The sequence below is a fragment of the Siphateles boraxobius genome, unplaced genomic scaffold (genome assembly GCF_051911475.1).
Source record: "Siphateles boraxobius isolate OS27281-9 unplaced genomic scaffold, OSU_SipBor_1 15, whole genome shotgun sequence".
NCBI lineage: Eukaryota > Metazoa > Chordata > Actinopteri > Cypriniformes > Leuciscidae > Siphateles > Siphateles boraxobius.
The window spans coordinates 2,454,720-2,480,306 of NW_027508755.1; the positions used below are offsets into that span (position 1 = coordinate 2,454,720).

At 35.3% G+C, this 25,587-nt stretch overlaps 2 protein-coding genes across 2 annotated transcripts; one reads left to right on the top strand and one right to left on the bottom strand.

The window, feature by feature from the left end:
• Positions 1-2,867: 2,867 nt before the first annotated feature.
• Positions 2,868-7,104, bottom strand: LOC143738565 (uncharacterized). The gene is made up of 15 exons (XM_077230564.1): positions 6,982-7,104; positions 6,739-6,789; positions 6,181-6,561; positions 5,904-6,005; positions 5,651-5,778; positions 5,284-5,462; positions 5,109-5,199; positions 4,669-5,016; positions 4,448-4,565; positions 4,246-4,337; positions 4,003-4,117; positions 3,800-3,901; positions 3,546-3,713; positions 3,270-3,437; positions 2,868-3,164 (listed from the first exon to the last, which is right to left on the bottom strand). The coding sequence occupies exons 3-15, from the start codon at positions 6,428-6,430 to the stop codon at positions 2,944-2,946; spliced, it is 2,082 nt and encodes a 693-aa protein (XP_077086679.1). The 5' UTR covers positions 6,431-6,561; positions 6,739-6,789; positions 6,982-7,104; the 3' UTR covers positions 2,868-2,943.
• Positions 7,105-7,425: 321 nt separating this feature from the next.
• Positions 7,426-24,290, top strand: LOC143738578 (5-hydroxytryptamine receptor 3A-like). The gene is made up of 10 exons (XM_077230570.1): positions 7,426-7,432; positions 9,777-9,839; positions 12,399-12,601; positions 12,702-12,746; positions 13,724-13,830; positions 17,994-18,163; positions 18,423-18,541; positions 18,983-19,193; positions 20,590-20,760; positions 23,581-24,290. Exons 1-10 carry the CDS (start codon positions 7,426-7,428, stop codon positions 23,877-23,879), a joined length of 1,395 nt encoding a protein of 464 aa, XP_077086685.1. The 3' UTR covers positions 23,880-24,290.
• The last annotated feature ends 1,297 nt before the right edge of the window (positions 24,291-25,587 follow it).

The following is a 25,587-nucleotide window of genomic DNA, read 5'->3' on the forward strand; positions in this document are numbered from 1 at the left end:
CACCTGAATAGGTAACCAGTCTGTCACAGAGATGACACACACAATATAGCCTCTAGTTCCTGATTAACTATACCTGCATGTTTTTAAAGTGCGGAGAACACTGGTGCACCCAGAGGAAACCCACAGCAACACTGCGGAAACTATCAATCAGGAAGGGCTCAAGGAAATATTAAGTCATTTGTAGTCTTACATAGTAATTTTTTAATGTAAGCCCATTGTGTGTGTACTGTATAATATATATACTTGTCTATTCAGTAAATAAATGGATATGAACAACCATATTCTCTCTAGACTAGAGGCTAAATGTACAAGGTATATTATATTGTCATATATTAGCACATAGACACAGATTGCTCTAAATGGGCCCAGTGAGTTGAGTCTAGTGAAGTATCATTACGGCATTAATGCATAAGAATATTTGGTAAATACCATAGTAGAATTATCAATAATGTAATAGTCAAACAATGCTTTTAATAATACAAAACAGAAGTTTTTCAATTAATAGTGGTTACACGTCCCTTCTGACCAAATTAAATTGGGTGACAAAAAGTTATAGTTAATGTATAGTTAAGAAATTGTGGGAGGAAATAACTGTTTTGTAAAAAATATTATTTGCAGGCTTATAACATTGTATATATGTTACTATAGTTTTTTTATATGCTCATTATATATATATATATATATATATATATATATATATATATATGCTCATTATAGTTCAACTGGTGAGATAATAATGGCAAGGTTGAAGTGTCCATTTCCAGGAAACAGAAGTGATTAAATGTATACCTTTAATACACTTTAGATACACTAAATATTACAGAAGCACTTCATTTGAGTAGCTGCACTTCGGTCAAGAAATACTGCAATGCTTTAATAATTATCAGTCTATTTTTTTGTAAGCAAAAAAGGGGGGGGGGGGGAGTTTCACTGTAATCAATAAATCTTTTGCTGCATCAGGTTAACCCCACAATGCAATCTGTCATTTTAGTTTGATATTTAATGGGGGCAAATAAATGTTTAAATGATAATCTGTTCATTCACCACACGGACCTGGAAGATCCTGTCATAAATGACCATATATGTACAAGTAAGTGTGACGCATCTGCTCAACTGGGTTGTTGGCTCTGACCTTCCCTTGGCACCCGCAGGATTCGCTGTGGTTGGACAATCTTTTAACCCATATTAAAAACCGTTTAATGCTGCAAAGTAGGTGTTGCTGTTATTATTACGTCAGTAATGCATTCAGTTAACAAAGTGGTGTTGCTATGTTGTAAGAAATTACCTATTTACCGAGATCCTAACCCTAACTTCCCTGAGGGTGGTAGGGCAGTAAAGCATACACAGATGTATTCTCATCATGGAGAACAAAAGTCTGTTGAGTCACATTTATATTGTCTTTTCAACCACTTGCCATAATGTAAGTTGTTGCAAGTTTATAAACACTGATAAAATAGGCCACTTTCTGGGTGATTTTTTACATTTTCTTGGTTACTTGCATTAGGCCAGCTCCAACCCTACGTGCTAGCCCTAACCCTAACCTAAGACATTATCAATAAAATGCTAATTGAAGATTCTGGATTGTGGCACAAGACAACTATATACAAACAAATATATACAGAGACTTTTACTATACCTAAAATGCAATTCTACATACTCTTTTATGTATTTTATTGTATACAATGTTTTACTGGATTACATAATCAGAATCCAAAAATTAAGTACTCGTAATTAGATTGTTATATTTTAAAATACTCATAACTAGACTACAGTTACTTTTTATTGATTACATGTTATTCTCACAATGGCAGTAAATTATTAAAAATATACTGTATATTCTCCCTACTTCTTTTTTATCTTTTAAGATTCCTTTCCACAAAGCATTCTGATTATATACATTCAGAAAGTCTTCCTTCCAGGTTTGTGGAGTACCACTCACAGATTAGCCACTAGTCATGTGTCTATCACTGAAAACTCATGCAAAACACAGTATTTAATAACTGGATTTACAGAAATGATTTACATTTTTACTGTTTTAATTGTTTTCTCAAAATTCCAACATGGCATGTCTAATCGACTCCTGGTGGAAACATTATTATTTGAATATCGCTCACTGAGTCATTTAACCATGTATTACTGTCTTCGGAAGGCTTTTTTATTTTAAACAGATTAAAACATACAAATTCATGTAATTTCATATTTACACGCAATGCAGGGTTTCTCCAAAATTTTTGTCAGATGAACCTCTTTTACATACAGTAATAATATATTTACTAGAATTAAGCCCCGAGATTTCTAGTTACTAAGTTAGGTCAATAATAAAATTAAGTCAAAAATAATAATAATAAAGAAGTAATTTAATGCACTTCTTGTTGTTGATAACGAAGAATGGAATATATTTTCTTTTATCTTTGTATTTTTATATCAAAATGTACAAGATTAGCTTATCGAAATCAATGTGATAAATGAGTTGGGTCAAAAGTAATCAAAACGTAGTCCATTAAATTACCTTAAATGTGTAATGTAATGAATTATGTTAAAACACTACAATTTGTCATGTTATTTGGAATCTATAACTGACTTCAATTTGTTACTACAAAATGTTATAGTATTTATCAGAACAGTATGTATTAGTCAAAGGAGAAAATACTGCAGAATTATCTGCACACCACATGCAAGACCTGCCTGAACAGAGATAAAATATAGGAGATAAAAGACAAGACTGTTTTTGTTGATCACTGCACAAGTATTTTATTTGGCTTACAGTAGGGAAAAAACATTTGTTAGGAAAAATTTGTATATACTGTATAGGGGTGTGTATAGCAGTGTGTACCTTTATCTTACATTGATGGAAAGTGTCCAAATATTTCGAATAATAAACAGCTTAAAAATACTGCTTATAAAAATAGTTCTTCTGTATCTGTCCACTCTACATGTTCAGGTTTAGTCCTCATCACTGTTTGTTTCATCAGAGCTGTAGTTTACTGCCTCAGTTTCTTCATCAGAAATGCTATCAAACAGAATGTTGTCTGATGCCTGTCCCAGAACACATTGTCGGTATAACATTCTAGCATTATTTTGCAGAAACTGAAGGTCTTCCAGTTTTCTCTTTAGAAGGCACAGTAGTCCATTGGAGCTCTCCTCTGATAGCTCAAAGTCACTGTCTACACACAAAAGGAATGAAAACATTAAAGATGATAAATAAAATCAATCATAATGTTTTAATTCCGGCAATTCATTGGTTATTGAATTTTATTATGGCTACTCACTGTTATTTTGAATTTGAATTGAGAGATCCCTCAGGGAACATTCAGCTTCCTTCAATGATTGCCAGTGTTGCTTGACCTCCATCACTAGGATCTGCTCCTCCTCCTTCAGTCGGGAAAGCAACATGAACCGGTCAAAGACCATCTTCTTGGTTGAGAGGTTGCCGTTACCTGCAATTAATGAAGGTCTTAAATTACCATCTTTTAAACACTGAGGACTGTATTAATATCAAACAATGTTTATCAAATATACTGAATTTTTTTTAAAAAGTTAATTACTAGTGTCAGGGCATTCCCATGGCCACTGGAAATGATCAGCAGAGAGCAGCTCATCCACAGAAGGAAGTTGGTGGACTGACTGTTCATTGAAGTCCTTAATGGCAGCTGCCAAGGTTGATTTGTCTTCATGAATTCTCCTCCTTATTTTGTGCCTTCTCTTGTTGCTATCTAATAAATCAACAACATTAGTATAAAGCACTCAAGTTCATTCCTTAGCTTATGTGAATAATTTTTTTAGCATCATCTAATCTGACCTGTCCGATGATACAGATAATGTTTTCTCAGCTTTATGCTGACATAAAGGCCTCGAATTCTGCCCTCAAGTCCAGAGTCATCCTTTGCACCTGATACTACATCTCAAACAAATAAATTAGCATTACAAATTTGATATATTCTGCCTTATGTGCAAACATTTTATTACATAAAAAAATAAAACAGGCCATTCAAAATGTATCACCTGTGGCCCACTGCTGGACATCACTGACACACTGCTGAATGTCCTCATCACTGACATTAAGCTCAGCCTGCAGACTTGCAAAGCTCTCACTTTCCACTTTCATTCTCTCGGTTGTCTAAACATATATCAAAACACTATAGATTAATTTAATAATAAAGGTTTATAAAGGTTCAACAATGTATGCAATAGACATAATTGCTCAAATTATGTTAAACAAGGTTGACTTTTGCAGCCGTAAAATACCTTAATGTATCTTTGAGACAAACATTTAGCCAGATTTTCAGACTTCCGTTTGTTCCATGCAGAAGCAAGAACAGTGAGCATGTCTGAACGTGCTATTATTCGATAGTTGGTCAAAATAAATATATGAAAAAATGGTTAGTCATGATTCATTTATACTTAGAAATAACTATATGTTAAAAGTAGTGTTTATCTAATTTTTTACCAGCTTTGGACATATATTTAGTGCAGATTGCAGCTCTCGACAAGAAGGAGTTGACTTGCTCCACCTCTTCTCCAATTGTAAGACCAGCTCCCTCTTGGTTTCTTCCAGACCATTTTATCTACAAAAAAAAACAAAAACATAAAAAAACAATGGCTGTTGAAGTGCATGTCCATACCACAAAAATATTAATAATATAAGTTATTGTAATGAAAGAATATTACCTCACAACTCAACTCATGTGCTTTGGCATGCATAACTGATAATAGTGGGTGCATATTTAATAAAGGCCTTAGCTCTGGACAGTGTCCCACCACTCTCTTTAAGTATGGCCAATACTTGCAGGCGACATCTGAGCAGAAGAATGACACATTCTCTTTTGAGAGGGTGTTTTGAAGGAACAGGGGATAAGCAAATATTTCGCCTCTGAACATATTTAGGCCTTTTAAAAGTCCTCCATGTCGGCACACAGCAATCTCAAGGCCTTCCTCATCAATCTTGGATGTCGACTTTTTAGCAGACTCCTTGGCTGCCTTCCATTGAGAGGAGCCACACACCCCTTTACCTGTGGTCTACAAGACATACGATTAAAATGATTATTAATATTTCAATAATGGTAGCTGGACTGGAATATAAAATATGAAAATAAGTTAAGGGTTATTACATGCTTGGTCTTTTCATGAACATATCCCACAAAGGAGGAAACATCATCATCTTTCATTATGAATGTGCCATCGAAGTAGCCCTTCTCTGTCCTTAATTTTATTGAAAAAGAGAAACATGATGTAGACAGTTAAGAAGTACAACAAAATGTACAAAAAATAAAAGAGAATACATACCCATGTGCATTATGGAACCTGTACAGCTTCCTGTTACCATCCACTGAGATGGCATGCATGGACGGACTGCAAGCGGGACATTTAAATGGCTGGACACCACAAAGCCTCTCAACCTCATGCAAGGCAAAGGTCCACTCCAGAAAGGCTTTCTGGAATGTGTCTCCACATATTTTACCACTCTGTTGAAATAAACCAATACCAAACCAATAACTTTAAGGAACAAACAGCATGTTAACAGTATACACTGAATAACAATATTTACCCTGCCATTGTACTCTGTTCTTCTGTCAAGCATTCCAAGGAATGCTTGACGTGAAAGACCTGGAGCAAAAAGTTTTAAGTCCAGAAAAGACCTAAAAAGGCCAACCTCATACACCATCTCAAAATTTATAGAGGCTGGCCAGTAGCCAGACTTGAGGAGATCACTGAGCCCCACGGCCCATGTTGTCCTGCAGCATGAGCACTCCAGTGATGGAAGGGTGAGATTGTACCGTCCTATAATAAAAAGTGATGTATCACAACAGCTTTAATAGTCCCAATCACAGATATTACATGCAAGCATTGAGTTCTTATATTAACCTTTATGTGTTGTTTTCATAAAGAGAAAAACTACATCTTACCATTTAAATTAATTATAATAATGGGCTTGCCACTTATCACTCTGCATGAACCTTCTGAACAGGCACAGATTTTGTCTGGCAAAAGTAGCGGAAGATATCGGACTAAAAAAGCAAAAGCAAAAAAATTATAATAAACTCCTTAGTGCAGGATTCATAAAATAAATAACTATATAATTTAATATCTTTATTAAATATAGTTAATTATAATTTTACACTAATCTACAGCCATTAAAAAAGTACAGACTGAAAAGAATAATGAGACACATGAAAAGCATACCCTGTTCAGAGAACTCAAATGTCTCAGAATGTCTCTTCACTGCAGTGGTTGGACACAATGGCTTGAAGAACCCATGGGCCATAGAGTCCCTGTTATGGAGAGGTAGGTGCTGATGGACATCTCCATCACACATGGTGCATAGATACTGCCTAGGTAGACAGTCCCTGCACCGTACAATGGCCTCAGTATTTAAACAGTGTTGGCAGATGCATTCCTGAACATGTTCAGCTGCCAAAAGATTTTTAACCATGGCCTCCCTTGCAATATGCCATCTTTCATGGCTTAAGGATTGCCGCTTTTGCCAGGTTGTGGCCAAAGACACCTCTTCAGACTGAACACATTCGTCATCGAGGATGTGCCCCAATTCTTCAATGAGTGAGACTTGATTGAAGGAGAAACAAGAAACAGTGAAAATTCAATCAGTTTTTTTTATGGAGATATTATACAAGGCACACATTTATAAAAAAAAGTGCAATTATGTCCAGTATGTTGCAGCTGGCAGAATTACTAAACTCTATAAACCAGCTGCCATTTCATATAACTTTAGTAAACAGTTACCAGTTTCTGCTCGATAAACAAATTCTTCTTGGATGGGCAAACTGGTGGGAGCTTTAAAAAAAGAAATGTGAATACATAATGCTGTGGGGTTCTTTATATTGGGTTCTGTATGTAAATGAGTGCACTTAAAGATTAAAACAGACTGCATACATCTTCACATTTATCAAATAGGAAGAAAATATAAATCATAACTGAAAATAACAGTAAATTTAAACGATAACTGTAAATGAACAACTGTCTCACCGTGTTTAGGAGGCCTTCCTTTAAGTTTTGATTTGATTGCCGTTTTTCCTCGAAGCGGCCTTACAACATTCCCATTTCTGTCCCTTCGCCTCCACTTTACAGTCGTGGGATGTGGCTTAGACCTCTTGACTATTTTTTTCCACTTTCTAAAATGCAAATCATATATTTAACAGATTTTTAAAGTAGTTTATACTTGCCTGTCATGAATAATATATTAGCCTATATAACGGTTCATCTGTAGTTTTCTTTAAATTATTTGACAGAGAAAAATAAGTACAATAAATCATTATTCAAGATACAATTTCTAAAGTTACCTGTATCTGACCAAGAAACACATCTCCAAGAAGAAGTGATGCTTCTAAAGAGCCTCTGGACATTCTGTTTTAACAAATGCAAAAAAGGGGGAGGGGGTTGAATAATCCACATATCTGTGATCTACACGTAATGCCTGGTAAAGACATGTATTGTGATCTCATCATAACTTAACCAGAAAGCATATGATGCATCAATAAAAAGTCGTCGTTGCGCACAACAATCTCTTACACTACATTTTATCCTAAAATATTTAATACATTATTTTAAACAGACATTAATCGCCTGACAACTGTAGGGCTACATGTGCATGCTCACTTAAAAGAATAACTGACAGCATTGACACGCATTAGATATCGGAAGCTATTAACACTTGCATTTACAATAAAATTTAACTGAAATGTTTTATTATTTTGCTAAATACTTACTTGTGTATTCTGATGATTAGATGGAAGAGGCGAACTTGAGCACTGTGTATTGAGGGGCATGACAGTGATTAGGGCGCTGAAAATGTTTAAACATTTGATTGGTTTCCAAGCGGTAGTGGGTGTTTCCTGGAGCAGCGAAGGACTAAAATTCGGGGCAAATTATACCTTTTTTAATTTATTCATTTATTTGTATTATTATTAGTAGGTAGGCTACTTTTACTATTACAAATACAATCACAAACAAAGAAACAAAAATGCGTGTAGGCCTATATGAGCCAAAAAGACAAAAGCAGAGAGCAGAATAAATAAAGCAGACAGATATTTAACTACTAACTAGCATAAATTATTAAAATTGAATTATTGAATATTCTGCAAACATTTTGTTTCCCGGAAATGGATTGTTTAGAATTAAACTGTAAAAACAATCCCCCGATTATTATGAGCAAGCGTGTAATATTAGATGTAGGAACAATATTCGCCCCCATTAGAGATAATCAGTCAAGTTTCTGTACAAAAAAAAAAAAAAAAAAAAAAAAAACCTATTTCTGCATGCGACTTCGGCACCTGCACGAGATGAAATCGTGAATCTTCGTACGATTTAAGGGGCGGGACGATGACGTTGACTATAATACATTTCTGCGTGCAATGCACACGCATTTTCCATCAATAGAAGTTTAACGGGAGGGTTTTGCGTACCATATGAACGCAAAATGTGACTTTGGCGTGTAAATACTACGCCAAATGAAAATGAAAACTCGTGGTATAGATACGCAGTAGGAAGAGACTGGGTTGGATGTACAGCCAGGTACACAACAATATGCCATGGTAGCTCGATTAGCTTTTCTGGTTCACGTAAGCGTCGCTCCTAGAACACTTCCGGTTTCCTCCCACCGCAACCTCGTTTACGATCACGAAATTTCAAAATGGCGGCCGCCGTGATATAAGTGCATAGCCTTTTATATTACTTGCAATGAATACATCTTTAGATGAAGTCTGTTAAAAACACTTTTTTTTATTCAAGCCAATTTAAAATATTGATTTACACCAAATTCAGAAAAGAGTTAGCATGAAATCAAGTCTGTTAAAAAAACATTTTTTTTAAATTTAAGCCAATTTAAAATATCGATTTACACCAAATTTTAGAAAAGAGTTTGCATGAAATGCAGAAAATTAGTTTGAACTGAATGGTTTCTGAACAGGTCAATGTAAAATCTTTATTGTGAATGGTTACTTCATTTTTATTAAGTTAATCCAATGTTTCACTTTTTACAGTGATTACCACCAAATGGGGCCTTTATTGTTAATCTTTGTTTGATTATGGGGAAATACCATACACATAAACAAAAATGAGCTAAAGGAAAACCCAACTTTTTGTTATTTCAGATAGATATGAAAAATTATATTGAGTTACTTGGGCTGAAAAATAGTAAAGCAAAACGCACTAGGTCTCTATGTGGAGCTTTCATCATGAAAACAATGATGTAGCTGCGTTGGACAATGAAAAGTGAGGCTATTCTTTTAATAATCTAGCTAGTTGTCTCCCTCTATGCCATCAAACGAAATTAAAACCCATATTGTTTGCTGATGTGCAGTGATTGTCCTCATGGCCTTGTCCTGTGCCTTTGTGAAGCACTTTAGATCGGCCTCCTGTTTGACTGTGCGACGGGTAAAGCCCTGCGTGTAATTACTGCTCTGTTGTGATGATAACAATGAAATGAATGCTGAGATCTTTAAAAATCTCATTATCTATAGTCCTATAACAAGACAAGCTTATACAAAATATAGGATCAAATTTAATAAGACATTTCAGGTTCAGATATTTTGTTTGCCTTGCATAATAACATTCATGTCATATTCAAAGAGCTGTGACCCTTTAAAAGAGCCAAATGTCCTCGTCTCCCTCAGAAACTATAAAAAGTCACGGGTGAAGTTTGTCGGAATCTGATCCAAGTTTGTAATTTCTCAGCATTTGCTAGCAAAGGTAAATGTTATCAGTTTTACGTTCTTATATAAATAGATTCAGCTAAAAGAATGTGTAATTGTGTTGTTGTTTAGGAGCAGAAATGGTTCTTCACCGCAGGATCTCTTTGCTGCTCTTCCTCTGTTCATCTCCACTTGGTAAACTCTCCATTTAAAACACTTAGTGATTTAAAATCTATGTGCTCATATTTATAATTCAGACGATGAATAAGCTTTCTTAAAAGGATGAGCTTGATTTTAATAAATGGATACAGACTGAAGTCTAAGACCACTAGTGAAAATGCATTTTTTTTCAGGACAAATGTTTTTACCAGCATCAAATTTGGGGTGAAATAAATGAAAACTTGACTGGAAGTTTGCCTGGAGAATGTCTTAGTGTTTTGAAATCCAACTGTTGTTGTTCCATCTAGAAGCAAGAAAATCTGACTATATGGAGTTTGGCTGTCAGTCCAAATCCCATAATTTGTTCATCCGATTGGAATCTGATCTAAATGATTGACTGTCACTACACTGTAAAAGATAAAAAATGGAATACTGGTAATTTTCTGCCAGGACATTATCCAGTAATTTAGGAAAATTTCCATTAACCCTTAAAACATAACTTAATGCAATGCACATTCAAAATACAGGTAAAACAAAAAAAGTCCTTGATATTCTATTTTTAGACTTTTTTTTTACAGTGTAGCAAGGTTTCCAACTTTTCATCCAATAATTGTCGATAATATTTGGAAAATGTCGACACCATCTTTTTCCGTTTAACTTTAGCGCATATATCCTATGTCGATACTTCGAATGTCCCAACAACAACAAAAAATAGTAAAAAAAATGTAACGCAAATAAATTTGGAGTCACATGACAAAATTAGCTATAGTGTCTGCGTTCGTCTTACTGTTAAAGCACCGTTTCTCTGTAATATCCAAAGGTGCATTAAAAAATTATATTCATATTATTAAATTGTATATACAACTATTTTATTACTATTGGTAAAAAATAAGACGGGTTACATCTCAAACATCATTCATCCATATTTTTGTAATTTTGCTAAAATCGCTGCAAAAGATGCTTTCCATTAGGTGTTTTACCATTCGTTGTAAAACTGTGGACCTATTTTTCGAACACCTCACAACCTAATATTCTTCCAAAAACTACGATAAAACCTGTTGGAAAGCATCTTTTGCAGCGATTTTTTTTTATATGAATGATTGTTCCAGTGCCCCTATGAAACCATTGTATAAGTGGGGGGGGGGGGGGGGGTGCTAACACAAAAACCTAAAATTCTCGGGACAGCAGCATGTGTCCAAATTTTAATCTTAACTGTTCGAATAATCAGAAACGATCTTAAAACAGGGCTTTACTTGTAAAACACCGAACTTACCCTTTAAGTTTAGTCAACTTAAAATGTGAAGTATTAAGCCACAACTTGGATATTTGAGTTAACTTAGGTTAAATCTGAAAAAGTTATTCTGATGTAGTTTTTAAGCTGTGATAGCTAATTGCAACACTATACATGTATATATTTTTACAGTGTATAAATTTGGAATAGGCAGTTATTGCTCCCATTTTAAAGATAACATTACCAAGCGTTTTTTCAGTCTGTCGGACAAGCTGTCCCACTTCGCTGTGATCTTAACATTTCCTAACTTACTAATAGGCTTTTTATTCGTGAAAATAGTAAACAAATTTCCATTTCTCATTACTCTGCATTTACAAGTATTCGGGATGCGAAAGATACAATATCATTTGTGGAATACGCAAAATTATGTGGAAACGACTCGAGTGCAGAATTTTTTAGCGATACAACAATGGATGACGTCATTACGCACAACATTTTATCAATATAAAAAGGCTGAAGGCAGCCTTTTATATAAAAAAAATGCTATCTTTTTTTAACGCATAATCACTTTGTCGATAAAGAAACAAATCAACGCAAAAATTGTATTGAAACTTGGCTACTGTGTATCGCAGATGTTCAGATCAGATTTGTGTGTCCAGTGGCGCTCATTGGTTACCTTTTCAATGTGGAGGTAAGCTATATTCTGTTGGGTAGAATAAAAAAATGCAGAAAAGTAAATGGTAAAACAATTTTTATGTTTATGATTACAATAATATATTTAAAATAAAATGATAACAAATCACAGTTTGCAATATCAAACAGCATAGCAGACAATTTTTTGAACAGCTAAAATAAATGGTAGTGCATGAGACCCGAAGCCTCGAGCAATCAAGTTAATGGCCGTGGTAACACTATACTATAACTTATATACTATATACTATATACTATAACACTACTATAAAGTTCATTAGTTAACTTCATTAGTTACCATTAACTAATAATGAACTGCACTTATACAGCATTTATTAATCTTTGTTGATGTTAATTTCAACATTTACTAATACTTAATTAAAATCTTGTTAACATTAGTATGCAGTAACTAATAACATTAGTAATTAGTAATGAACTAGCTTGAACAAACAATGAACAGCTGGATTTTTGTTTAACTAACGTTAACACTTGCTAAATATGATGGGATTCCAATCGGATATGTACACAAATGGATTTGGATTGACAGTCTGAACAAGGCTTTTAGTTACAGGCTCATTGTCAAAAATTTTCTTATTTGATTACAGGGACAGAAATAAAATTTTCAATTGTATAATATATGTTGTTTTTGTTCTCTTTTTTCATGTCTAAATGAGTGAACTCCCTCATTTTCCTGTGGTTGATAACATGTTGGTCTGGTCCTATAGTGTTCGCTGCTGGTAACTCCACAAAGGCCGCCTGTGACCGTCGCTGTGTGGCGAACGATCGGGTTGAGAAAGAACTGTTCAGCCCGCCACAGAACGATAACTGTACCATCGTAGTAAACATCACTTCCATACAATATCAGATGTTATCGTTCGTGAGTGTTATGTTTGTCTTGTTGATCATCTTTTATGTTTGAAAAGCAGAAATATACTTGCATGACAACTGTATCTCATAATTCTGTCACCATTTCTTAGGATACAAAGGGCATGGAAATGACCAGCCGCATCAAGATAAACATGGTGAGAAGTTCTTGAAGGTTATTAGTAGTTAATTTCAAGTTCTTGAATGAAATGCGATGATTGAATAACACTAAAATCTCCTTCAAAAACCTTTTAGCTTGGCACCTTGATTGTCACCTGTAAACATTCAATTATCTGAATACATTTATAAAATATTATACAGTATAAAGTATCACGTGAGCAAGAGTGCTGTTATACTGAGTTTTAGCACAGCAGCAGCTGTGCTGATATTCAATACAACAGCATTATTGTGAGTGTGATATTTCTTATTTTCAGCAGTTCTATAAACAAGAAGATAATATTGAGTATAGGGCTGCATGATATATCAGCCGATATATGTTCATTTTTAATGTTATCATTATCAGCCCAGTAAGAAAATGTGTCTGATTTATTAATGCCGATAAATAATGTATTATTTCCTTTAGCTTAGACACTTCATATACACACTGTTCAACATGATGGTTTTGAATTGCTTGAAATATGATTTGAATCACTTTGAAAAAGAAAACGATAAAGTGCAACATGTAAGTCTGTCATATCGGCTACATTAAACTATAACGAGAACATTATAATTGTGTGTTTGGGACATGGCTGGTGAGACTTTTGGTTTTGTAATCAGGCTCTCAAAAATGATATGTAAATTTGGATTTAGATTTATCGGTTATCGGTTTTCAAATATAAAGAATTATCGGTATTGGCCAAAATGTTCATCAGTGCATCCCTAATTGAGTATTTCAGGCATAAACAGTGATAATGGCTGCCTGACATTTATCCCGCACAAAGTAAATAAATATTCAGAAATAAAATATTTAATTTTACATTTTAAAAATATTTTAATGTGTTAAGAAATATGTACTGTAGCATACTGTAACTGACCAATCAGAATCAAGCATTTCAAAGAGCTGTGTTATATTGTAAAACAAAACGAGAGGTTGTTTATTTCACTAAAACTGTTGGACAAATTTTCTGCCCAACAGGAATGGATGGACCCTGATCTTGGATGGATTAATGAGAGATATAGATTTCCAACAATTATTTTGCCTGTTGATAAAATCTGGATTCCTGGGATAGTTTTGGACAATGGGTGAGTTGAACTCAAGACTTATGGCAGATATTATAATAATTGACCTGTTTTTGGTCGGAGAGATGCACATTCAGTGATTGATTCAGTACTGACATAATTTCTGCCACGGTTAAGATAAAATGTCAGAAATGCACTTATTATTAAGAGGCATAAAATACATTTTCCGTCTGAACAACTATGGTTGGTAGCTATGAAATCATACCAGTTTTTGGTAAAGATACACTGAGCTCCACATTCATCAACACGGCCTGGAAAATAATATTTGGAAATATGTCAAGTGTTAGATGGCAGATACCTTTTGCCACCATATTTAGAAACAATATTCTGTGGCGTTATACCACATAGCAATATTGTTTCGGCCCATATCCGGCCCACATCTGTCACACGTGGAAAGATGATCTGGCCCACATGCAGAGTGGAATGATGGCTCTTGGGCGGCTCGCTCCTTTTTGCCAGATCTGGGCCACAAGCAGGCCATAGCAATGCCACATGTCAGCCAAGAGCAAAGAAATAAACCAGAACTGGATCTTATCTGAGCCACAAAACCTGCACTCAAAAATGTTTTTTCTCTAAACATAAGATTTATGTATTTGAATTTGAATTACATATAAAATTTCGATCCATTTGTATTACATAGTTTTAACATAAACCAATTAATAATCTGAATGTGATTCATATTTTTCAGAAATATATAAATGAAACAGATAAAATTTATGTAATTGTATTAATAAACTGAATGTGATTCATATTTGTCAGTCATACGTAAATGAAACGGCTAAGATTTATGTAATAGTACACAGAAAAACGCCCATGTTAAATTAATACCGCTCAGTGTTCATATGTGTACACACTAAAGCTGCAGTAGGGAGTTTTGAGAAAACGTTGACTTAAAATTTGAAGAAGCACGATTTACAGGACCCACCGCCTTGCTCTCTGCTGCGCTACAGCTCCTCCCCCACAGCGGAGCCTGCCGTGAACGCGCAGGCTAGTAAACAGGACCACTGATGACGGCGGATTATAAACAGTTATGGAACATTAGGGACGAAAAATCAAGAATATGCTTTACATTGACTATGGCCTGCCCGTACTTTGACTACAAACTTGGTCCTCAAATCAATTGCTAGTACATTGCTTTATTATGTCAGTGGAGTGCCAGTTTCTTAAGTTACCAGAGGTGCTTGAGCGGTCAATTGTGGGATTGATGACTGTATTGAAGTCTCCTGCTATGATGAGGTTGTTTGAATTGGATAATATGGAGGAGAGATTGTGAAAGAAAGAAGGATCATCATTGTTAGGGCCATAAATATTTGCCAATGTAAATGTTGTATGAATTATAGTTACATTAATGATGATGAATCTACCATCTGGGTCCATGATAGATTGGTTTAGAGAAAGATGGATGTCCTTATTTATTAAAATAGAGAAACCTCTTTGTTTGCTATTATATGTTGAAGAGTATATTTTGTCAAATTGTTTAAAATTAAGATGTTGCGATTATATTTCTGTTAAGTGTGTTTCTTGAAGGAAGCAAACATCTGACCCCAATTTGATGATTTATTACTTTAAGTCTTTTTGTTTGATTACGGAAGCCACGGATATTCCATGTTATCAATTGTGGTTGCATGTATGTATGTCAAGTGTATCAGAGTTGTGGGCTAGCACGTATAGGTTAAGAGCCATATGAAATGATAAGAACTACAAGAGAGGAAAAAAAAAGGGATAGAGGGTTTTGGTTGAGGGAATATGGCATGGTTGTTATTTCTCGTCAATATAGAGTGAATGTGTGTCATATCTCATATAAGATGTTTCCCAATGTTTTTGCTTGGTGTCGAGCTGAGAGGTAGTAGTGGTGTTGTACATGAATACAAAACTAACAAACAGACACTGGACAAGAGGACTTTACACATATAGACAAAGACAAGGAGAGGGTCAAGACATAAATACTCAATATGCAAAGAAAGGCACATGCCTTATCCGAGATTGAAAGAAGGGAGTAAAAAAGAAAGAAAAAAAAGAGAGGGTGAGAGAGGGAGAGAGAGAAAGAGACCGTCAAACAAGAAAAGAAAAGAGGGAGAAAAAAAGAAGTTGTGGAGAGAACAGATAATCAAATAAGGGGATAAACAAATAAGCAGAGAGAGAGTGTGAGCACATAATCAAGACGCTGGGCTAACAGATTTTGTACGTTTTACAGAGGTGTGGAAAAAATATATAAATAAAAAATAATAAGAATAATAATAAGAATACAAGTATTTATACATATAGCATATTGTATATTTATTCAGAAAAGCCATGGTGTTTTTTCATGGCTTCGGAATAATTGTCCATTTATATTTAGTTTATCAACTGCTAATACTGCACGTATGTTGTTTCTTCGGTTTTCTTTTAATATGGGATAGAGAACTTTTCTTTGTTCGTTTATTTCTCGTGGGTATTGATCATTCATTCCAAAATGAGTGTCCTTGAGTAGTTTTCCTTTGCTTTTAACCAGTTCCTTTTGTTGATAGTGTTCAAATTTTGCAATGATGGGACGAGTTTTGTCCTGCTGTTGTTTGCCGAGACGATGAACTCGGTGGAAGGTAATATTTTGAACAACGTCTGCAGGTAATTTGAGCTGGGAATGCATGAAGTTTTCAATCTGTAACTGTGGATTATCGGATGATGTTTCTGGGATGAGAAGATGAGGTTATCGCGCATCGAGCGTGTTTGGATGTCAAGAATTGTTTCTTTCATCTGTTTGTTTTCTGTGGTGACATTTTGCATTTGCTGGGTAAGTGTTGTTATTGTGGTTTGAAACTCCTGATTAGATTGTTGTAGTGTTTCGATTTGACTGTGAGCAAATTCAAGACTTTTCCGCATATCGTTTAACTTCTCGTGAATTGTGACCAGTATGTCCAGTTTTTTATTAATGCTAGCCAGCACACTAACCTTAACTTCTGTGTTGTGCAGGTCATTTGTGTCCGTTGCGGAGTCTCTCTTTCTTCTTTTGAAATCTGGTTTGGAATCTGGTTTGAGCACATCGGTATTATCCATGGTTTGATAAAGAAGGTTATAGTAGTCGTCAATAAAAATTTCAAAGTCCGTTAGATCCTCCAGTGTTAAACACGTTCTGTTGAGTTTGTCAACACATCTCACCTCTGCTTGAATCTCGCGATACTCACACTCACACCTTCATCAGGACGGCACTACGGCCTTCTTTTTGAAAGAAAGAAAGAAAAAGAATTCTTTCTTTTTCGCTTGTTTATCGTCATCGGTCTTTTTCCTTTTACCTCCTTGTTTTATGAGCAGGTGCCACTCGAGAAATTGGCAGTTTAGGTTGTTTCTCTGCCATTAGCACAGCTGCAGCAAACTGGCAATCTTGAGTTTGAACAACGGTACACACTTGCGCTGTGCAAGAGAGGGGTGTGATCAGCGCGTACACGAGCGTGATTGACACAGCTAAGACATTCCTCCTGGCTCTGATTGGTTGTTTCTGACCGGGAGCGGTGTATTAATGCAATTGGCAAATGGACCACTGGGAGGAGCCAGAGGAGCTTGATTTTTTCACAGATTATCTGTCTCATATTCTACTGTCAGGATATAATGACAGTTTTAACAAATATTTGTTTACAAAAGTTACCTACTGGAGCTTTAAAGTACCACTGAAGTAGTGTTGAAGTTAATGGGATAATTAAGTCTTGATTGAGCATTAGTAATGAACACCTGCTGTTAACAAGCAGAATGACTGAAGGAACGAGAAACACAAGAACTACAACTGACTTCCAGCCACAGTCTTAGATGAAATCAACTCAAGTGAAAATAAGACGTTAAATCTCTGAATATCTCAGCAGAGGAGGATTTCACAACTCTACAAACAGCATTGCCAGCTTCACTTATTACTAACCAGATTTACTTTATTTAATTTCCGTTTTAATGAAATCAATAGTTGCATTTTAAGTCACCATGATGGTGGTAAGTGTTTGCTTTGGGCTCTTGACCCTTGACTCTTTAATATTAATATTTCTCTGGCTGTTGTAATTGTGTGTTGATAAAGCACATTTGTTGTCAAAAAAGCTAAGAGAAAATGAGATCAGGTGATGTTAGCTATTGATTGATGTGAGAGATAAGCTCTGATTTCTGTCGCAGTTAAGATGCCATAATCTCTTTCTCTCTTTCTACACTCTCAGAGTCGATACGACCGTGGAGCCGTACACTAAGGACGTGCAGGTGAGGAGGGATGGGACTGTGACCCATGCGGTGGTTTTGTTCACGACGGTGAGCTGTGAAATCAACCTATTCAGCTATCCCTTTGTGACTGGATCATGTCCTGTGGCCATCAATGGATGGAGCCAGAAATGTAAGAAAATAATTGTTAGGAAGTGTATTATGTGCCTGCCTTTCCATGCTTTACCCCAAGCACATAGAGTTGTGTAAATATGGTCTATAATAGCCAAGTTTACTTAGAAATGAGACATGTTTGCATTGATTGTAATGACAGTGACTTAATTTAAATATCTCATGGCCTGATTAAGGTGTATCTACAGCAGCTCTTTAGTCAATGGCCCCGGTGGGCGTTATATTTGTAATGAATATGTCCTCTTGTTTGTTTGATCTAGCTTGTGAGCTCAAACTCCAGATTGCTGATAATGTGTCTACGGTTCCCAGTTCGGGAGGAGAATGGCAGGTTTTGAGCGTCAACAAAATTGTGGATTCATCAGAGCGCGTTTATCTCGAAGTAACTGAATTATTCAATTCCAACCCTCTTATCAAGAGTATTGAGTTTAGAGAGTTTGTCAGTGTTACCTTGAACCCTCAAAGCAGAAATGATCCTTCCTCAGCTAGCTTTAATTAATTGTTTAAATTCATATATTATTATGAAGTATTATTAATATGATTATTAATAGTAATAGTAATCTACATAATTTAAAATACAAATAAAAACTTAGAATCGTGTAAACTGAAATCATATAAACCCCCCCCCCCCCCCCCCCCCAACAACAACAATGCTGCAAAAAATCAAACAAAACTTTTGTTTCCTTTATTTTTAAGAAGTTACACTGAAAAATCAGCTAGTGGGATGCCAGTCTAAGAAAACAGACAGTAATGGTTTAGCTTGTGAAGTGAGGATATTAACCTATAATAGTTTGTTAATGAATGTCTTTTGGTCTTTGAACAGGTCGAATTGTCTATTAACTCATTCGGTGCTGTTGTGACCCTGATCCTGCCCAGTGTGTTAATAATGCTGGCTGACCTGGTGAGTTTTGCTCTGCCATTTGAAGGAGGAGAACGCAACTCTTTAAAGGTCACCTTGGTCCTGAGCTTCACCATGTTCCTCCTCATCCTCAATGATCACCTGCCCAACGGGGGCAGGTGCAGTCCTCTCCTCCGTGAGTGAAACAACAGAGAGAAAGAGAGAGAAAATCTGCTCCATTTTAAACAAAACACAGTTTTTGGTGGTATTATGGGTTAAAATTAATTTAAAATGGAATTGAAATAAAACAGCACGTTGAATTGCAATAATTGAAAAAAAAATATGCATTGCATTAACCCTGCTTGCATTTTCATGCATTGTCTATGCATTATTTTTAGGGCTTGCATTGGCGAATATGAATAGGTAATCTACTGCTATTCCTGAGGTTCCCGGTTGTGAAATGAAATTTTCTGTCGAATTTGAACCACTGAATTTGTGGAAGCTAATTTGTAAAGTGAAATGAAATGGACTGAAAATTGCCTGTCGAATATTATAGGTTGTATTTTTAAACAGAAATATATTTTAATAAATAATACAGATAGTTTCAACATTTCTCACATTATCACAGTTTATTTGCTATGGTTGGTATATACTAAAGGGGTAATAAAATATGACAAGAACTCAGAGTTATTAAATCAGTTGATATTTCACTGGTTTTGTCCGTCCTTCTGTTAGACTTTCTCACAGATGAATTATGTTGAATATCTGTCAGCTGTTAAATTTAACTACACAATTATATAATACCAATTTAGATCAACCAATTACTAATTAATGCTTAATTCTGTTCAGTCTGTGGTGGAAAAAGATTGAATTAGCAATTAAATTAAATTTAAAAAAAAAAAACTTCAGCAAAACATGGTCAGGTCAAAGTAGCAGAATAATTTTTGCTCCCAAATTTTTATACAGGTGAAACTCGAAAAATTAGAATATCGTGCAACAGTTCATGTATTTCAGTAATTCAAATTAAAAGGTGAAACTAATAGTATATATAACTATATACATATGCATGATTATAGGCCTACTTTTCAGAGGGCCAACATTTCTGTATTTAAAATCCTTTTCTTTATTGATTTCATGTAATATTCAAATTTTCTGAGATTTTGAATTTGGGGGTTTGATAAGATTACATTTTTGGTTTGATTACATTTCTGTAAGCCATAATCATCAAAATTATAACTTTTTCACGATATTCTAATTTTTCAATTTTAACCTGTACATTTTACTGGTAATCCACTGTATGAGGAATTTTTGGGTATAATATGCCACAGTTTACGTTATTTTGCTCTCCTCACCTACATAAATGAACTATAGTGTCCTGCACCCACTAGTAAAAAAATATATATCTGGTGTCGGAATAATCTTTGGTTTGACTGTACATTATGAAGATCGGACCTTTTTTCCACCCTGCATTTATGAGAAATGTGTTTATGTCACTGTCTATGCATAAAGCATTACTTTAAAAAGGCATTGTTTTGATAGACTAGTATTAGATCATGATGTGAATGGCCTGTTCTCTGTTTCCTCCTCTACAGACTATCACTTCAGCTTCTGTCTGGTGTGTCTGGTTGTGAGTATGCTGACGTCTATAGTGTTGACACGTCTGTCTGTAGAGGACAGCTTCCTTCTGTGTAGACGACACTCTGCCAAGATTCATCCATCAAACAACAGCAAAACACAACATGACAGCCTGGATCAGGAGAAAGGTAGAGATGACCGGAAACACAAAGGCTCATGAAAGCTTCATAAAAAAACATTAATTAAGTCAGTGACTTCTTTCATGAATGCATCAGCCAGTTTGAACAAATCGGTTGAATTATTGATTCTATGATTTACTTATTACCACTTGCAGATTTAGTTTCATTAGTATCATTTAATTTTTTAACAACATTTCATATTTCTTTATCTACATTATTTAGACAATTGTAGTTGCAGTGTAAATGGATTTTGATAAATGGTAAGATGGATTTTGTTGATACTGATGTCATTTAATTGGTATAACAGCCCTATAGTGTTCAATAGTGTAATTCATTAAAACATGATCAACAATATTTAACTTAACTTTTTTTCATAAATAATTATAAGAGGGATACCCTTTTTTCACTTGAGCACCTGCCCTGCAAAATGTATGTGCACGGCCCTGATTGTTTATTATAAATACTGCAATATTCCATAAAAAAAACAAGAATTATCCGTTTTTTCTTGTTAACTGGCTCGAGGGCGGGGCAACCTGTCACTCATATGACATCACAGCAATAGCAAACCACACCCATCAAACTATCCAATCAATTCCACATGGACAAAATCAAGCCCCGCCCTACATTTGTTCTAATTTGAGAAGCATATTTGATACAATAGGGAAGAAAAGACTCTCGCAACTTCTGTTTCATGCCGACTTTTTTCTATACTGGCTTGAAGTCAACATGTATTGCCATTTGCAACCCATTTTGCTCCTGTAATTTGTCCTGTTTCTGGGCAAAAATGGGGTGTTCAGCATTAGAAATAATTTTATCCAACAGCAATTCATATACATCCACCTTTTATGCTAATAAAGCTTTTACCTATTTAAATGGGAAATTGATCGAAATCTGCATAATTGATTGACAAAATTATTTTTCAGTATCAGGATTAAAATCTAACAACAATTGTGCTTATTCAGCTCAAATCACACACACACACACAACAAATGTTTAGGCTGGTCCAGATATTGTTCATGCACGTAAGGAAACAAACATGCTCTTTAAAGGGGTGGTAAAACGCATTTTTCCGAAAGTTTGATTGTGTTTGTGAGGTGCACTGTAACATGTGTTTATGCTTCGTTTTTAAAAAATTGCATTATTTTTCATATATTTTACCTTTATTCTACACTGCTCTGTCCCTCTTTGTAAAAACGGTCTGATGGTTTCCTGGTTCTATGAAGCCAGTCCCTCAAAACTACGCAATGGGCTCAGACTGGTTAGCTGGCCCAGTGTGTTGTGATTCGCTTACAATCTAGTGCACGTTTTCTGGAAACGTCACACCCCTTACCTTTACCGGTAGTTTGCTAGGGTACTTTGTGCTTTGGTGTATTATAAACAATGGCGTCAATAAAACCAATCGGACCCGGGGAAACGTTAGTGAAGATGATCGAGCAGAACCTGTTCAAGAACGGCTGTTAAACGATGTTTCAGAAAGGTTTTTTTTTTTGTTGTTGTTCTCTCATTACTTTTTAGATACGCTGTTATTTAATTGTACTAATTATTATAGAATTACAAAAAAATAAGCTTCATAAACAAGAATTTCATATAATCGTTCTAACAAATTATACCACAGTCCTCCTCAAAGGGATTTTTTTGAGTAAAGACTGCGTATCTATAGTGACCGTTTCTGACTGTATGCCACCGTTACTTTTGTATTTTTAGAACGATTGTAGACAAATATCTGTCGCCAGAACTATTAACCCAAAACGAACACTAAACATCGGCTGCCAAATCAAACACAGAACCATGTTTAACATGCCTGTAGATAAACAAGCATGTAGATAAACATAAAAGCTCTAATCAAAGAATAATTTACACTAATTCCAAGTTCGCTGTTTAGAGAAAAGTTTGTAACGTTAGGTGTTTGTCGGATAACGTTAAGTATGAATGAGAATTTAACAAACCAGCAGAGCCAAACAGCGTTGTCATTTGTTAACTTCCTTGCTACAACGTACAATTAACAACACGAACTATTACAGGAAAACACATCGACGAACAATAAATCATACTTACAGGTTGTGGCCCGTAAACAAAAGCTTCTGTTTTTAAAGTTGGAACTGCTCCATCTTTCAGGACAAGCCGATGTGCGAATCCTGCATTGAGCTCGTGAAGATTGAGGAAGCTTTCCTCCGTAAAATGTTCAGCACAGAGAGCGAGATTTGGGTCATAATTATGAGGGACCGAGTTAAAAATAAATTTTAACCATTGATCCCTAACTCCCTCGTCCCTAGGAAGGCCGAACAAAGTGGACCTGCAATCCAGTGAAAATAACAGCAGGGTTTCGACGGCATTGCGACAACTCGTCTCCAAAACTGCAATATAAAATGGCCTCGCCCCACTTATTAAGTATTCTCGGAGGAGGGGTTTATGTAAATAATGGGATATGTTGACGTCAGCAAACCCGGAGGAATGTCGTGTAGTCCAAAACAGGATGTTTGCTGTAGTCCATAGAAATTAATTTTTTTTAAAGAAAATATCACACTTTGCTTTGAACTTTGAGCGCTGTAACTTTTCAGATGTTGTTTATGCTCAAACAGCAACATTACACACTAGCTAAAGTTAGAAAAGTGAAATCATGTTTTACCACCCCTTTAAGGCAACTTTAAGACAGGAATTTGTAATCATACCAAACTGTTTTACTGCAAAAGTGCTGCAGATGTTAAGTGAATAATTTTTTCAACTCCTTTTGATGACAGTAGTGGCATAGAAATGAAACGCACCACCTTTAATTGAAGCTCTATTAGGTTAACATTGCAATAACATGAATAATATGGTATGCATTTACAGATACAGGTGTGATTACAAGAAAGTCTGGTGATCTGGCTTCAGAGGTGGCTTCACTCCAGAAAATAGTGTACTTTTTGGAGAACTTGGATAAAGAAGTAGAGGAGAAAAAGAGTCAAGTGGCCTTTGCTTACCGCCTAGACAGATTCTGCTTTGGGTTTTTTCTAAGCATCTACATAATTTATGTCATTATCATTATTAGTATCACCCGGACAGATATTTGTAAGGTTAATAATCTAGACTTCTGGCATAATTCTAATTTTGGAGATTACCACTTTTACTACTTATACGGTGACCCATAGATCTCCTTCACTTCACTGTAGTTTGAACAGAACTTCTCAGATCTGCTCTGTTTGCTGCACGTCATCTGTAGAAAACTGGCAATGATTGGAATAAGTTTATATATTATAGATTTAAAAAGCTTGGGGATGAATGAATACAAGGCAAACCACACAGGATAGCATAACTTGTAATTCTAACAGTCCAGTTAAATCTGTAAACTACTGCATGATAGATGACGTGAGATGCCATTTTGATTGTATTAAACCACTATATTCAAAGATAGAAGCATGAATTGTAACAACTAACACAAATACATTATTTTGATGATCCCCTCTTCAAACTATTATTAATGTGTCTTAATCTAAACTGCATGAGGAAATGGTGTAATTTGTGACCCCATGATGTACACTAATGATGTAATTAAATCAAAATTGTATGTTGTGGATGATTCATCAGTGCATGTTATTCCAAATAAATTACAGAATTGCTAAAAGGAGACTGGTATTTAACAGGGTAATTGTTGAACGTATCTGTTAGTGTCTTTAATTATATAAAGCGGTCTCTCTTAAAATCGCCCACATTTCTTGTGACTTGTGTGCTGTTATGACCCTGGGTTCTGGTGGGCTGCTGGAAGTAATTTGTCTTAATGTCTAATTAGACTAGTTGTGGAAGCAGAAAACTTTTTTATTTTGATTTTGTTTCCGCTCTCTTCATGAACTCCTTTCAAAAACTGAGGACATTATTGCTATCCCAACCACGGCTTTATCAGGCTAGTACACAGTCCATATATATAAAATTTACTAAAAAAAAGACTAAAAATTTACTGTTTAATGTTATTTTTTAGTATTATTTTTCTTTGTTAATTTTTTATAATAATTTCATAATGTATTTTACAAGTCAGAGTATGTTGTATATGTGTGCTGATGAGAGATATGGGATGAGTTATATATATGGCGTAGAGGTATGTGTGTAATGTAACTGTCATGGTCACCAGCTAGTCACCACCTCCTCACTACATTTCCCATCATCCTCCCATGCCCTCACCTGCATACACTTCCCAATCACAGAAATCGCTGTCACCTGTCATCAATCTTCACTGATCATCATCTAGCACTATATAACTCTTCCCACTGCAGTTCACCATTGTCTGGTCTCCTCAAAGAACACTTACCTGACTCCTTACCCGCACGACGATACCCGCCAGTACAATTTGCCTTCAGTCATCTGCTTCCTCCATCCATCTTCAGTCATTTCCTCAATCTCCATTTCAGAACCTGCAACAGATAAGACCATTACTCATCCAGATATCCATCATGAACACTATATTCAAGTCAAGTCACCTTCATTTATATAGCGCTTTTAACAATATGGACTTCTGTTTCAATGCAGCTTCACAGTGATAATAGGAAATGAAAGTAACAGAGATTGTTTTGGCTTTACAGCAGCTCTTGAATAATATTATTGTCCATTTAAAGTTAGTTTTGATTGATTCACTTCCGTCGCAACAATCATTAGTTATTAACTTAGGGGCCGCTTTCACGACACCATTCTAACAGAAAATTCTTTAATGTGATCCGGCCGGTCATTTGCATAAAACAGTGACTGTTGGCTCTGAGGATTTTTTATCGCTTCCGCGTAGCCACGTGAATCGGAATTATCCCGACAATGTTTTATCAGTACAGAGGTAAAGGGAAGGAGGCCTTCACAGGGGAGAAACTAGTGGACACT

Excerpts from the sequence above, each read along its gene's own strand:
- LOC143738565 (XM_077230564.1), bottom strand. The coding sequence starts at position 6,430 with ATGGTTAAAAATCTTTTGGCAGCTGAACATGTTCAGGAATGCATCTGC. Across the intron at positions 5,779-5,903 it reads TATTATAATTAATTTAAATG|GACGGTACAATCTCACCCTT; the intron begins GTAAGATGTAGT and ends TTTTTATTATAG. Across the intron at positions 4,118-4,245 it reads TGTCTCAAAGATACATTAAG|ACAACCGAGAGAATGAAAGT; the intron begins GTATTTTACGGC and ends ATATATGTTTAG.
- LOC143738578 (XM_077230570.1), top strand. Across the intron at positions 12,747-13,723 it reads GCCGCATCAAGATAAACATG|GAATGGATGGACCCTGATCT; the intron begins GTGAGAAGTTCT and ends TCTGCCCAACAG. Across the intron at positions 19,194-20,589 it reads CAGGTGCAGTCCTCTCCTCC|ACTATCACTTCAGCTTCTGT; the intron begins GTGAGTGAAACA and ends CCTCCTCTACAG.